This window comes from Bubalus bubalis, chromosome 21 (assembly GCF_019923935.1).
Source record: "Bubalus bubalis isolate 160015118507 breed Murrah chromosome 21, NDDB_SH_1, whole genome shotgun sequence".
Taxonomy (NCBI): Eukaryota; Metazoa; Chordata; class Mammalia; order Artiodactyla; family Bovidae; genus Bubalus; species Bubalus bubalis.
In genome coordinates this window covers 50,983,906-50,999,333 of record NC_059177.1, presented here as the reverse complement: position 1 = coordinate 50,999,333, position 15,428 = coordinate 50,983,906, and the positions used below count along the sequence as shown (strand labels likewise).

The 15,428-nt window shown below is 45.1% G+C and overlaps 2 protein-coding genes across 2 annotated transcripts in view; one reads left to right on the top strand and one right to left on the bottom strand.

The window, feature by feature from the left end:
- The window catches only part of PRKAR2A (protein kinase cAMP-dependent type II regulatory subunit alpha), a 70,802-nt gene extending 60,849 nt beyond the window's left edge, over positions 1-9,953 (bottom strand). Inside the window, exon 1 of the mRNA XM_006065144.4 lies at positions 9,438-9,953. Within this exon, the coding sequence (XP_006065206.1) occupies positions 9,438-9,690 (253 nt within the window). The 5' untranslated portion in view covers positions 9,691-9,953. The remainder of the gene's footprint in view (positions 1-9,437) is intronic.
- Positions 7,003-7,194, top strand: LOC102400791 (60S ribosomal protein L39). Its single transcript, XM_044933965.1, has one exon. The coding sequence runs from the start codon at positions 7,039-7,041 to the stop codon at positions 7,192-7,194; it is 156 nt and encodes a 51-aa protein (XP_044789900.1). The 5' UTR covers positions 7,003-7,038.
- Positions 9,954-15,428: the final 5,475 nt, after the last annotated feature.

Sequence of the window (15,428 nt, the reverse complement as noted above, 5' to 3'; positions counted from 1 at the left end):
TAGTACTGAAAGCCCTACCAGAACAATTAAGCAAGATAAATAAATAAAAGAGCATTCAAATCAAAAAGGAACAATAAAACTATTCACAAATTACATGATCGTATATACAGAAAATCCTAAAGAATCCACAAGTTGCAGGGTACAAGATCAACATACAAAAATCAGTTGCAGTTGCATATATTCACAATCAACAAACTGAATATGAAGTTTAGGAAAACAAGTTTTGTGTTTTTGTTTTGCAGAAATGGAAAACCTGATCCTAAAATTCGTATAGAATTGCAAGGAGTCCTGAAAATTCAAAAGAATCTTGAAAAAGAACAAAATAGTGGTGACAGTTACACAAAATAATGAATGTACTGAATGCCCCTGACCTGTATACTTTAAATGGTAACAGTAAATTTTATGTATATTCTACCAAAATAAACAGTATAATGGCATTAAACATAGCCTAAAGTCAAACCCTGCTTATTACATGGTCTTGGATAGTTTCTAGGTCTCAATTTCCATATCTGTAAAATGGAGATAATTATAGTCCCTGCTGCTAAGTCGCTTCAGTCGTGTACAACTCTGTGCGACCCTATAGACAGCAGCCCACTAGGCTCCCCCGTCCCTGGGATTCTCCAGGCAAGAACCTTTTTCAAAAGATTAGGAGGATTCAATGAGATGATGCATAATAAATAATTGAGCACTGAGACTACTAAAGAATAAAGGCTTAATAAATGCAAGCTGTCCTAATCGCAGAACAGTATTTATGGGTAAATTACGTAAAATGTAGAAAAAGAGTAAAAAAAAAAAGTCTCCTCCAGCTGATATTTCCAGAGCAAGATGGAGGAATACATAGTGTGTACACTTTATGAACAATCACGCTGCACATCTGTGATTTGTGCACCTTTTTGCACATATGTTTTACTTCAGAAAAAGTTTACCTGACTCAAAAAGAAAGGTGGCCGCACAATCCTGTGCAGGCACTGTACTGACAGCACTGAACTGTACGCTCACAGTGGTTAAAATGGCAAATTTCACATCACGCACAGCTCACCACGATTCCTTACAGGGAGGTAAAAGGAAAGAAAGCTGATTTTGGTGATTTGGTGATTTGATTTGGGTGGGAGACAGATGAGTGGGAGACCTACAGGATGCATCCAGTTAAAAAGCAATATAAGGACTTGCCTGGTGGTGCACTGGCTAAGATGCCATGCTCCCAATGCAGGGGGCCCGGGTTCAATTCCTGGACAATGAACTAGATCCCACGTGCTGCAACTACAAGTTCACATGCCACAACTAAAACCTGGTGCAGTCAAATAATTTTTCTCTTTTAAGAAGTAATAAAAAGCAAACCCAAGGCAGGGAAGGGACAGTAGGGAAGGAGAAGATGGGGGAACCCAGAGATCAAAATAAATGAAAGTGAAAGTGCAAAAGAGAGAAGAAAGTGATGGATTTCTGGGTTTCTTGCTGAAGAAATCAGAAAAAGGTGACTGCAGAGAAAACAGAGCTGTGTGACAGGTAAGTTAACAACATTAGTTTTAGGTATCATGCGTTTGAGAGATGAATGAGAGGTGACCAGCTGACAAGACAATCATAAATAGGGTGTGTGTCTAACAGCAAGTTTTGATTCTGAAAATTCAGGTTCAAGGCAGGTTCAATGCTTAAGAAGAGAACTGTCACTGAGGGAGAAACAGTAAACAAACCAAATTCAGGGGATCATCAACAGACATTTAAAGGACAGAGGTGAGAGAGTCAAGACACAGGGCAATAAAGACACCAATGCCAAGGAGGGAGAAAGTTTCAAAGAGGGCTGGTTCAACTGTGTCAAAATCCTCCTGAGAGACCCAGCTATGTGAACTGTAGAAATATTATTATTAAGCAAGTCTCAAAAAAGTTCCAATAAGGCAATTTAAACCAACTCCAATTGTTATGTGGTATATACTGTGCAATAAAAAATGCTGGGGAAATATCCTAAGGAATCCACTAAAAAACTAGAGAACTAATAAACAAGTTCAGCAAGACTGCAAGATACAAGGTCAATATCTTAAAAATTAACTGTATTTCTATACATTTGCAATGATCAATCTGAAAATGAAATTAAGAAAACAATTTCATTTACAATCACTTCACGAGAAATAAATTACTTAGGAATAAATTTAATAAAAGAAGTGAAAACTTTATATTCTAAAAACTACAAGACACTTGTGGTTCTTTAATTTAGAAATTATAGAAAATCTAAATAAATGAAAAGACATTCTATATTCACAGATCTGAAGACTTAACATTGTTAAAAGGCAATACTCGCCAAATTAATCTACAAATTCAATGCAATTTCTGTCAAAATCCCAGTTGGCCTTGTTGCAGAAATTGACAAGTTAATCCTACAATTCATATGGAAATGCAAATAGGCAAAACAACTCTGAAAAAGAACAAGGTTGGAAAATTCACATTTCCTGATTCTAAAACTACTACAAATCTACAGCAGTCAAGGAATGCAGGAGTGGCACACAGGCAGATATACAGATCAATGGAATAGAACTGAGAGTTCAAAATAGACTCTCGCATTTACAGTCAATCGATTTTCAATAAGAGTAGCAAGACAATTAAATGCGCGAAAGAATAGTTTTAATAAGTGGTGCTGGGGACTTTCCTGGTGGCGCAGTGACTAAGACTCTGTGCTCCTAACGCAGCAGGCCTAGGTTCAATCCCTGATCAGGGTACTGGATCCCACACGCTGCAACTAAGTTGCAACATGGTGCAACTAAGATCTGGTGTAGCCAAATAAATATATACTAAAAAAAAAAGTGGTGCTTGAAAAACCACATATAAAAGAATGAAGTACCTTACTTCCTAAACAAAAAATAACAAAAATGTACTACAACATAGGGAGGTCCCTGGCAGTCGAGTGCTTAAGATTCCACACTTAAGGGCACAGGGCACAGGTTTGATCCTTGCTTGGGGAACTAAGATCTCCTATGTTGCACGGCCAAAAAAACCCCCAAACAAACCCCAAAGTACTACAACCTAAATGTAAAGCTAAAACTGTAAAACTCATACAAGAAAACAGAGAGGTTAATCTTCATGACCTTGGGTCTGGCAATGGCTTCCTAAATAAGACACCTATGGCACAAACAACAAAAGACAATGATACACTGGACTTAGTAAAAATTAAAAACCCATGCTTCAAAAGACAATATCAAAAAAGTAAAACGACAACCTGCTAAATGCAGAACATAGTTTTTAGTCATATATCTGATAAAGGACTTGTTTAGAATATACAAAGAACTCTTAGAACTTAACAATAAAAACACAAACCAATTTTATAAAATGGACTAAGGACCTGAATAGACATTTTTTCAAAGGTACACAAATGACCAACACACACATGGAAAGATGCTCAATATCATTCAGTTCACTTCAGTCGCTCAGTCGTGTCCGACTCTTTGCGACCCCATGAACCGCAGCACGTCAGGCCTCCCTGTCCATCACCAACTCCCGGAGTTCACTCAGACTCACGTCCATCGAGTCAGCGATGCCAATCCAGCCATCTCATCCTCTGTCGTCCCCTTCTCCTCCTGCCCCCAATCCCTCCCAGCATCAGAGTCTTTTCCAATGAGTCAACTCTTCGCATGAGGAGGCCAAAGTACTGGAGTTTCAGCTTCAGCATCATTCCCTTCAAGGAAATCCCAGGCCTGATCTCCTTCAGAATGGACTGGTTGGATCTCCTTGCAGTCCAAGGGACTCTCAAGAGTCTTCTCCAACACCACAGTTCAAAAGCATCAATTCTTCGGTGCTCAGCCTTCTTCACAGTCCAACTCTCACATCCATACATGACCACAGGAAAAACCATAGCCTTGACTAGATGAACCTTTGTTGGCAAAGTAATGTCTCTGCTTTTGAATATGCTATCTAGATTGGTCATAACTTTCCTTCCAAGGAGTAAGCGTCTTTTAATTTCATGGCTGCAGTCACCATCTGCAGTGATTTTGGAGCCCAGAAAAATAAAGTCTGACACTGTTTCCACTGTTTCCCCATCTATTTCCCATGAAATGATGGGACCGGATGCCATGATCTTCGTTTTCTGAATGTTGAGCTTTAAGCCAACTTTTTCACTCTCCACTTTCACTTTCATCAAGAGGCTTTTAGTTCCTCTTCACTTTCTGCCATAAGGGTAGTGTCATCTGCATATCTGAGGTTATTGATATTTCTCCCAGCAATCTTGATTCCAGCTTGTGTTTCTTCCAGTCCAGCGTTTCTCATGATGTACTCTGCATATAAGTTAAATAAGCAGGGTGACAATATACAACCTTGACGAACTCCTTTTCCTGTTGTTTCATGTCCAGTTCTAACTGTTGCTTCCTGACCTGCATACAGATTTCTCAAGAGGCAGATCATGTGGTCTGGTATTCCCATCTCTTTCAGAATTTTCCACAGTTTATTATGATCCACACAGTCAAAGGTTTTGGCATAGTCAATAAAGCAGAAATAGATGTTTTTCTGAACTCTCTTGCTTTTTCCATGATCCAGTGGATGTTGGTAATTTGATCTCTGGTTCCTCTGCCTTTTCTAAAACCAGCTGGAACATCTGGAAGTTCATGCTTGGAGAATTTTGAGCATTACTTTACTAGCATGTGAGATGAGTGCAATTGGGCGGTAGTTTGAGCATTTTTTGGCATTGCCTTTCTTTGGGACTGGAATGAAAACTGACCTTTTCCAGTCCTGTGGCCACTGTTGAGTTTTCCAAACTTGCTGGCATATTGAGTGCAGCACTTTCACAGCATCATCTTTCAATAACATTAGGAAACTGCAAAGCAAAGCTACAATGAGGTAGCTACTACTTCCTACCCACTGCTGCTGCTGCTGCTAAGTCACTTCAGTCGTGTCCGACTGTGTGCGACCCCATAGACGGCAGCCCACCAGGCTCCCCCATCCCTGGGATTCTCCAGGCAAGAACACTGGAGTGGGTTGCCATTTCCTTCTCCAATGCATGAAAGTGAAAAGTGAAAGTGAAATTTCTCAGTTGTGTCTGACTCTTAGAGACGCCATGGACTGCAGCCTACCAGGCTCCTCTGCCCATGGGATTTTCCAGGCAAGAGTACCCACTAGGCTGGCTATAATAAAAAAGATAAAAAGCGTTAACAAGGATGGGGAGGAATCAGAATCCTCAATACACTACTGGTTAGAATATGTAAAATGGCACAGCCACTTCTGGAAAACAATTAGTTCCTCAAAATATGAAGTATAAGAGTTACCATATGGTGCAAGAATTCTACTACTGTGTATATACCAGAAAGAAATGAAAACCCGTGTCCACACAGGAACTTATACATAGGAGTGTTCACAACAGCATTATTCGTAATAATAAACAAGTGGAAACAACCTAAGTGGCCATCAACAGCTGAACGGACAAACAAAATGTGGCAGATTCACACAATGGAACAGGATTCAGCAATAAACAGGAATGAAAAACTAATATATGCTACAATATTGATGAAGTTTGAAAATATTATGCTAAGGTGAAGAAGCCAGAAGCAAAAAGACCATATATTTTATGATTCCATTTAAATTAATTGGCCAGGACAGGCGCATTCATAGAGACAGAAATCAAATTAGCAATTGCCTAAAACTGAGGGAACAGAGATGTGGGCAGGGGATGGCTGAAGTGTACGGGGCGTCTTTTGGGGGGGTGATAAAAATGTCCTAAAACTGACTGTGGTGACAGCTGCACGTATCTTGTAGCTACAGTAAACCAATGAACTATACACTTTAAATGGGTTAAGTATGCGGTATGTGGATTATGTCTCCATACACCACAAAAGAAAAAAAATGCTGAGACCCACAAATATAAATGTTTTACTGTAATTACAGAAGTGAATCAAGTCTAGATGCCAAGTTATTATTCTTAGGAGGATGCAGTCAGAGCAACTTATTAATAAGTCAATAAAGTCTGAACTCTTCAGGCTTTCCCAAGAATGAACTATTCATTCTAATACTTCATATTTGATGTGTTGTTTGATATCAAACGGTTGTTAAACTAAACCAATAACAATTAATGAAGCTTTTTGAGTGTTTCTAGTAGCATACAGTTTCATAAACTGAATTGGTAGTTAGCCATTCAGGACCTTACTAAGTAAAGTGAAAGTGAAAGTTGCTCAGTGGTGTCCGATTCTTTGCAGCCCCATGGACTATACAGTCCATGGAATTTTCTAGGCCAGAATACTGGAGTCGGTAGCCTTTCCCTTGTCCAGGGGATCTTCCAAACCAGGAATCGAACCCAGGTCTCCAGCACTGCAGGTGGATTCACCAGCTGAGCCACTAGGGAAGCCCAGGAATACTGGAGAGGGTAGCCTATCCCTTCTCCAGTGGATCATCCTGACCCAGGAATCGAACAGGAGTCTCCTGCATTGCAGGCGGATTCCTTACCAACTGACATTGCAGGCAGATTCTTTACCAACTGAGCTATCAGGGAAGCCCTACTAAGTAAAGTCTCTCTGATATATTATGGTTCTAAACTATATATATACTATACATATAGTATATATATACTATATATCCTATTTCTAATTTTAGGTACTGTGGACTTATATGTTCCTAATCACTGGATATGCAATGTGTTCTGTATGATGTTACAGAAAAGCCTGAATGAACTTTTCAGTCATCCTAGTATTTCTTGTCTTTTCAAAAACATGTTTTCTGCATAACATAAAATTTACCATTTCAACCATTGAAGTGTACAATTCATGGCATTAAGTACATTCACAACATTGTGCAACCATCACCCCTATCCAATCTCAAAACTTGGTCATCATTCCAAACAGAAACTCTGCCCTCATTAAAAGGTAAGTCCCCACTGTCCACTCTCCCCAGCTCCTAGTAATCTCTGTTCTGCTGTCTCCATGAATTTGCCTATTCCAGGTACCTCATATAAATGGATTCATACAATATTTGTCCTTTTGTGTCTAGCATATTATACTAGCATAATGTCATCAAGAATCATTCATGCTCCTCCTCTTTTCTCCGCCATCTTATGTGCAGTTGAGTTCTCTCCTCACCATGTCGTCTCACAAGACTTTCAGGATCAAGCGATTCCTGGCCAAGAAACAAAAGCAGAATCGTCCCATTCCTCAATGGATTCGAATGAAAACTGGCAACAAGATCAGGTACAATTCCCAGAGAAGACATTGGAGAAGAACCAAGCTGGGTCTATAAGAAGCCTCACATAAAAAGTGGCACACATGTTAAGACCACTTGTTTAACCAGCCAAATCACAGCGAGAGCATCACTACTGTAATACTTGGCTCCTGATGTTCTTTGTTTCCTCACTATCAGTCTATGAGACTCAGTAATAAATACGAAACGTTGGAAAAAAAAAAAGAATCATCCATGCTGTAGTATATATCAGAATTCCACTCCTTTTTAAGGATGAATAGTGTGCCATTGTACATATATACCACATTTTGTATACATACCACATTTATCCATTTATCTGTCTATAGAACACTTGGGCTATCTTTTGGCTATTGTGAATAATGCAGCAATGAACACCAGCATACAAGTATCTGTTTGACTCCCTGCTTTCAGTTCTTTGGGGGTATACACATAGTGGGATTGCTTGATCACACAGTAATTCTATGTTTAACTTTTTGAGGAAAAGTCAAACAGTCTTCCACAGCAGCCAGGACATTTTACATTCCCACCTGCAGTAAGCAAGAGTTCCAATTTCACTACATCCTCACCAACACTTGCTCTTCTGTTTTTGTTTTTTTTTTTTTCCATAATAGTCAACCACATGGGTATGAAGTGGTATCTCACTGTGTGCGGTGTATTTTTAGTCTATTATCTGTAAATAGAAGTTCACCTTGTGTTGACTGCTATAATTATACTTAGCACAGCCACTGAAGAGATATAAACAAAAAAATTAAATACCAGTAAAATAAAGCACAGGGTTACAAAGATTTAAGTCAATCCAACTTTGAAAAAGATATAAAAAGTGACCCCAAAATGAAGATATGAAACAAAACTTGGAAATTCGGTATTACTCACTTGGAACTAATAGCTAAAATAATAACATTTTGGGTAAACAAAGATTGTTGCAAAGCAATTTACAACTTTGTGATTTATTGTTACGACAGTGAAACAAATGCAGAAGTTACTCCTGAAGTAAATCTTTTAAAAACACATTTATTCCTGGGAGATTGTGGTCACTAACCCTATTTTAAAGATAAGCAAATTTGAAATGAGATAAGTTCCATGGTTTGTCTTAGACCACAATGCAGTTCTGTGGCAGGGGTTTGTGAAATAATCTCTGATTTCCAGGTTTAAGGTGAAAAACCCATAATTTAATGTGTATTAAAGCCAGGGTAACACGGATGAACAATTTCCATTCTTAGCATGAATAAACTACGGGAAGTTGTCCACAGCACTGAACCTTACAACCTCCAAGCGCAATGACCAATAATTAACTCCCCTGCCAGCCTAACTGACATGCCGATTTAACTCAAAACTAGGTTGTTGGGGTTTTTTTTTTCAGTGTGAGCTAGTAAACACTAAGTCTCTAACTTTGTCTCTCAGATGTTTTCATTGTTTTGTTAAATTCTGGCTGTTCAAAACTAGGGTAATTCTATCGTTAAACTGACAAAGTCTATGTTGAAGCCATCAAGGAAAATGGAATTGCTTTTTGACAATCTTGCTTAAATCAGATACAGAAGGGTTACTAGTCTTTCCTGCACCACATATGAGAAAAAATGTATTGTTGACCCTCACCACATTTGATCCAATCATTTTAGGCAAATTAAATATATCTTTATACATATACTGAAGCATCCAAGGCTGAAAGAAAGTGAAATCCTGGGACTTGCTTTAAAATACTTAAGCAAAGGAGAGAAGAAAAAAAGTATAGATGAAACATTTGTGACAGATATTTCAACTGTGTAACGTGGGTGACGGCATATAGGGAGTTCAGGTCACCTTTTCTATTTCTGTCTACGCTTCAAGTTTTGCACGATAACTTTTCACAAAATGAGTTCTTTCCCAAGTTACCGCCCTGGTTAGGAAACCCAAGTCGGTGTAGGCGAACGCCCTTGTCTTCGCAACGAAACCGGGCGAAGCTTCTCCAGCCGAGGTAAAGCGGCCGTGGGCTCCACGCCCCTCCGGCCCCGCGCCAGCACGCGGGCCGAAAGCGCGCACGTTTCACTCGAGCTGAATCTGACAACTCGCTCGCTGCTTTCCGGGGCTGGCATGATCGCCGAGCTCAATTTGGAAGTGGTGCACGCGGGGCTCACGCCGGCGGCTTCGGAAACCCGGACGAACTCCCCGCGCGGGCTCCAAAGTCCCGGCCCAAGGTGGCGGGCCTGGCCCCTCGCAGCCCCTCTCTGGATCTCGAGAGACCCCCGCCCCCCGGCACCGCTCCCTTGGTCCCCGTACCGCGAACCCCCGCCCAGCCCGCCGCCTACCGTCCAAGTCCTCTTCGTCCTCCGACTCGCTGTCCGCCACGGCGTCGGCGACCAGGCCAGCGCCGGGATCGAAATCCTGGGAGCCGGAAGGAGGGGCGGCGGGCGGGGTGGAGGCTCTGGAGCGGGCCTCGCGCAGGCGGGTGAAATAGTCCACCGCGAAGTCGACGAGGTCTGGTGGCCGCTGCCGCAGCACCTCCACGGTGTAGCCCTGAAGCAGCTCCGTGAGCCCGGGCGGGATCTGAATGTGGCTCATGCCGGCGGCGGCAGGCGGGACCGGGCCGCCGGCGGCCACCGCCTAGGCGGGTGCTCCCTCACGCCGGCCTCTCGCCCGGCGCCCCGCGAGGTCTCCTCACGCGCGACCCGGATCGGGCCTTCCTCGCGCCACGCCGCCCTTTGGCCGGGTGTGTGTCTCCAGGCCCCACCACCCTACGCTACTCCGGCCGGCCTGGCGCCGCCGCCGCTGTCACTGGGCAGCCGCCGCCGCCACCGCGGGCACCGACGAGCGGGCGAGCGGGACGGGCGGGGCGGGAGCCCGGGTTGTGACGCACGCGGCTGCGGGCGTGCGCGCTCCCGCCAAGGGCCGGCCCTCAGTGCGCTTGCGCCAAGTGGCCGTCTGCTCGCCGCTACCCTGGCGATCTCCAGTCCAGGCGCAAGGATGAGAGGTCTACCCGCTAAGCGGAGTGTTAGTGCCTCTTATCTTTCATTTCTTCTTTCAGCACACGCTAAGATCCAACCATCTGCCCGCCCTTACTGGGTACCAGGGACATAGCCGAGAGCCAGAGGCAAGAATGCCACCTTACCATCTCGGTGTGGTTCCAGATATGGTGGAGAACAAGGGGACCCTCTTTAGGGGGTGACATTCAAGCTGAGTCCGAGGCTTGGGCAAGATCTAACCACAGGAAGAGCCAGAGGAAAGCCATGTGGGCATAGAGGAAAGACCTGGGAAAGTCACAACCACCCTGTTGGGTGGCATGGTGGCATGACCATAGGACCCTCCAAAGTCTGGCAGGAGGTCTGTGAGATGTCAAAGAAAGAAGGCCTTGTAGACAGTAGCAGTTTCGATGATAGAATAATTTGGGAGCCACAGGCAGATAAATCTGGAAGAATGAGTTCGAAATATGTTGAGAAAAGGGAATAAAGCCTAGTCATAAAGCTTTATGACCACTGTGCCTGTTTCTCTGCTTGAGGATTCCCATCAGGATTCCCAGGACTAGGTCTGCACACCTATATTCTCCCCATACTCTGCCCTGGACCCTGGGCCCTGGGCCAGCATTGCTTGATGGTGTTTCAGCAGATGGCAAGGCACTGTTATCCTTTGTCCCTAGGAAGGGGCCTAGGCAAACTGGAGAGGCCATGCTATTTCCCAAGCTGCACTTTCACCTACAGCAGATTGGAAAGGAAGAGAAAAAAGTGGAAACCTTCCCAGTGTGTCCATAACACAGCTCAGGTGCTGACCAAAGTCCCAGTAAGCATGGGACAGCATTCTGTCTCTCTGCTGGGCCAAGTCAGAAAGTGACTAGATATAGCCTTGGGAATCTGAAAGGCATTTGGGATGGTTAAGCTCTGCCTGGTAATTACGCAGTATTAATTAAAGCCTCACTAGGACCTCTCATTTTGTCTTGGCACACATCCAGGAGCTCAGTGCTGCTGGGAACTGAGCATCTAGAAGCAGGAATACCTGATCCCCACTGGTGCAGAAGCCACCCAGGCCCCAGGCCAGGCAAGCCTGTGATTCCAAAGAGCAGTGTCTCCCTGGACAAGTTTCTTGACTCCTGGGAGAAGTCCTGAACCATCAACTTTGTTAGGGGTGGGGTAGTGTCCAGCTCATTCCCTGCTGGGGTCCTTATTGCACAGTCTTTCAAAAGATTTACTAAATAAATGAATAATAAATTTTCACACAGCAAGAAGAGCCAGTGAGACTGCTCTCCTGACCTCAGTCTCAGAACTAGGATCCTTTGATTCAAAGCTATGTGTCTGATCTCAGAATATAAAGACTTCAGTAAGGATGGGGCAATGAGAAGCTGGGGGGCAGGGTTCCTCAACTCTTCTCTGCTCCTGTGTAGACTGACCCTTCCAAGTTTCCCAGGGGTCAGTCCATACTCAGGAAATCAAGGTGGGACTCCCACTGCCCTGCCACACCTGGGGATATGACCCACTTCAAGAAATCCTACCACTAACCTTTTAGAAAAGCAAATTCGCAACTCCATTCTCTAGTTTGCTCATTTGTCAGGTTTTATACATTTGAAAGGGGGAAAGGCAGCTGTACAATTAGGACTCCAACTTCAGTTGCAAACAGGGTAGGAGGAAGCTACTCCAGGACTGATGACAGAACTGACTGTGGGCAGGTTCTCCCAGTCACCCCAAGGACCCCCTCTCAGCCTCTGCCTGAAGGAGGTTGGTCCTCCTGGCTTAGTCTCAGGTACCCTAGCTTGGCCAGCCAGCCAGCAAACATGGCATTCAAAGGCATCCTCAGACCTGGAGGAAATGAGGACCACAGAAATCGGAAACTGCATAGCTGCTCCTCACCTGTGTCCAAAGCCCAGCTTCAGAGGGAGGATGGAGAGCCAGCCTCCACGTCCAGCTTGACTCTCCTCCCCGTGCACCTGGTCTTCAGAGCAGTGATCCATCTCTGCCCCTCTGGGGAAACCCTTCAATAGCAAAGGGGAGTTCCCAGCACCTTCATGAGGGCCCAGCTGAGCTGGCAAAAGAACAGGGCCTTGGAACAAGAGAGAATACAAAAGGCCCAAGCCCCACATCTTTGATCCTCACCCTTCTGGCATTGCCTTCGTTCAAGCCTGTCCACTGGCACCACTGGGGGTTACCATGGCAACTGAACCCACAGGCAGCCAGTAACTGGGAAACAGCTGCCAACAGCCAGTAATGGTGGGTGGGAAAGGTCAAGAGCAGAGACCCTCGAAAGCAAGAGAAATACAGAGACCATGGTAGATAGAAGAGGAGGCCCCAGAGTCCTGCGAGGTGCTCTACTCAACCCAGATATACTCACCACCCAGAAGGTAGTCATCATTTTGCCCGGGCTGCCACACTACCAACCTCAGAACCGACATGGACACCATGGGGCCAGTTCTCAGAATTGTTTACAACTATGCTTACTCAAGTGGGGCACCTGTCTAGTCTAAGAGCAGTGAGTCTGGTGATAATGAACATGGGTAGGGTACCAACTGCTATTTCCAATGGAACAGTTATTTCCTGTGCTCTTGACAGGTTCATGATTTAAAAGGTTTTTTTTTTTTTTTCCTGACTCTTTCCAGGAAGAAGGGAGATGCTCATAGTCCCCTAGACTTCTCTGGAGGACACCCTGCTCTTGGCCCAGACCCCCTGGTTAACTCACTGTCTGCCCTCTGATGCCCTCCACCTGCTCTGAGGGACTCACCCCCAGCAGGAACACCTCCCTCTCCTCTGCCCCAAGGGGCTGCTTCTCTAAGCCTAGCCCAACCCCCACATCTCCTGGGACTTGTTCATCTGACCCGCTCTACATACCAGTCCCCTGGCCCAGTCTCCCTGCATACTTAGTATCTACCACCACCTGTTTCTATTTTGCATTAGAAGTGTCCATGAGCCTCCAGTGGCCAGAGGGAAGTAAGGAAGTGCACTGTTTCCTCTGCCCTCACCCAAGGCTCCATAGTGCATCCCCCATGAAGCCACTGCCTTTGGTCCAGTTATTTTAATAAGCATCCATGCTCAAGAGAGCAGTTAATTCTTGGGCTGCTTATTTCTGCACTTGTGAGCCATTTATGACCACCACTCCCCCCCCCCCACCCCCCGCCACCAACCCCAGATACTGTCCCTAGAAAGTGTCAGTCTCTACAGTGGACCTAGGGTCTGCCTCTGAGACATCTGAGAGCAAGGACAGAACCTGGGAAGCAAAGAAGAGCCCTGGCTGGAGAGCCACAGGCCTGCATGCCAACTAGAGCAAAGAAGGTAGAAAAAAGGAGCCCTCGGGGAGCCCTTGACCTTCCTTGTGTCTGCTGGGACTCTGTGTGCTGTCCCTGGCTTGACTCAGGCCAGCTGCCCAGGCTTTGATCCTGCAGTACAGGCAGGCTCTTGGAGTTTGGGTCAAGCAATCCCAGGACTGCTGATAAGGTCACAAGCCTTTCTTCAGGCCTGTGGACACTGAGACACCACTCTGTCAGCCACACTCTGATATCCACTTGGCGATGATCTTGGTAGATCAGTTTTCCCTATCTGAGCTTTGGCTTCCACATCTGAAAGTGGAGGTATAAATCCCTACCCATTAAACACTGAGTTTGTTGCTGTTTTTAAGTTGCTAAATTGTGTCCGACTCTTTGTGACCCCATGGACAGTAGCCCGCCAGGCTTCTTTGTTCATGGGATTTCCCAGGCAAGAATACTGGAGTGGGTTGCCATTTCCTTCTCCAGGGGATCTTTCCAACCCAGAGATCAAACGTGCATCTCCTGCATTGGCAGGCAGCTTCTTTACCACTGAGCCACTAGGGAAGCCCAAACACTGAGTTACATCAGGTAAAAAGATGAGAATGAATCCCTGAAGAGGTTAGGAAAGGAATAGGGGGCTCTAGCCTAAAAGAATTGTGGGTAGAGATGCTATGACCCTACAGCAGAAATGGTGCTATTGCTTCTAACAGGCTGAGGTTGGAACAACCTCCCCTTTGTCCTTTACCTTTGACCCAGTTATACTCCTCTTTGTGCTTGGATAAGGCTGTTCGCACTGGCTGCTTGTTTTAACCATTACTGGCTTCTACTTAACGCTGTCTGTAGCAGTCTAAGAAATTCCTTAAGGGGGCCCCAATTTCTCCCCTACCCTTACCCCCATCAAGGAGAGGAGAGATATATCAGGAACAGGTGGCATTTCAAAGTGCATCATAAACAGGAAGTGCCAGCCAGAAGGGGGTCACTCACCATCTGCTCTGCTCCCTTCACACATATGCCTCCAGGGGCTTCCCTTTTTTGACTTCACATCTCTTGAATCCCCAGAGGGGTAAAAGAATCCACCAGCACTAGCATCAAAAAATCAAAATATTCCACTTTCCAATGGAAGCTGTTTCAAAGGGCAAATTATTCAGAAGCAGGAGACTGTAAAAGTGATCCTGAGCCATGGGAATGGCTGGCATTTAGCTAGAATGCAAATGCACTCCCAGGGCCCCCCGGAAAAGGTTGAGGTCTCAGGACTGTCTCAAGGACTGAGCAGTGCCGAGAAGAGCTTCAGGAGACACCTCGGAGGCCATCTCCTCATCAGTGAGAGATTAAACAAAGATACCCTGCAGCATGAGACAGGAAAGCGTAACACTGAATTAATTAATCTTCCCAGGAAGAGAGCAAACAATTTTTATCCTTGAAGCAATTATTTCTTTTTTTACTTGACCATCATCCAGAAATATCTTCCCAGGAATAAAGCTTCCTTCCTTAAACCCCCAAATCTTCAGCTTCTGGGCAAATTGGCCACACCCACTCCCAGATGGGGGTGGGTCCCCTCCCCTCTCACCCATTTATGCTGAGTGATACCTCTGAAGCCAAAGTCCAAGGATCTCTGTGCAGCTGCAGTGAGGTGGGAAGTGCCAGCGGAAATGTGACTGCCAGATGGGACAAAGCCAGAGAAGCCCAGCTCTGGTAGCTTCTCCCTCCCCCAGCTAAGGACGGACTAGCTAGCCTGTCACTCTCCACTCTGACTCCCTCATCTCCCCTGGCTGCACCCAATCATCATCTTCAGCCTGATAAGTAAGGCCAGACATCAGATCATACAGAGACCCCCAAGTGCTATGGGAACAGTTACCAGTCAGATTGCCTTATCCCACCCCACCGATCTAACCCTCCAGGAGCTGGGGCCGGGACAGTCAGGGAAGGCCGGGTGGGCCAAGACTTCTTCCTCTTTCTCTTGCTAAAATTGCTGCCTGAATTCCATCCAGGGAAGGTTGCTAGATGCCTAACAGCCTCCACCGAGGCCCCTGGCTGCTTGCTGAAATGACCCAGAATCAAAAGAAAAAAATTTCACACGTTG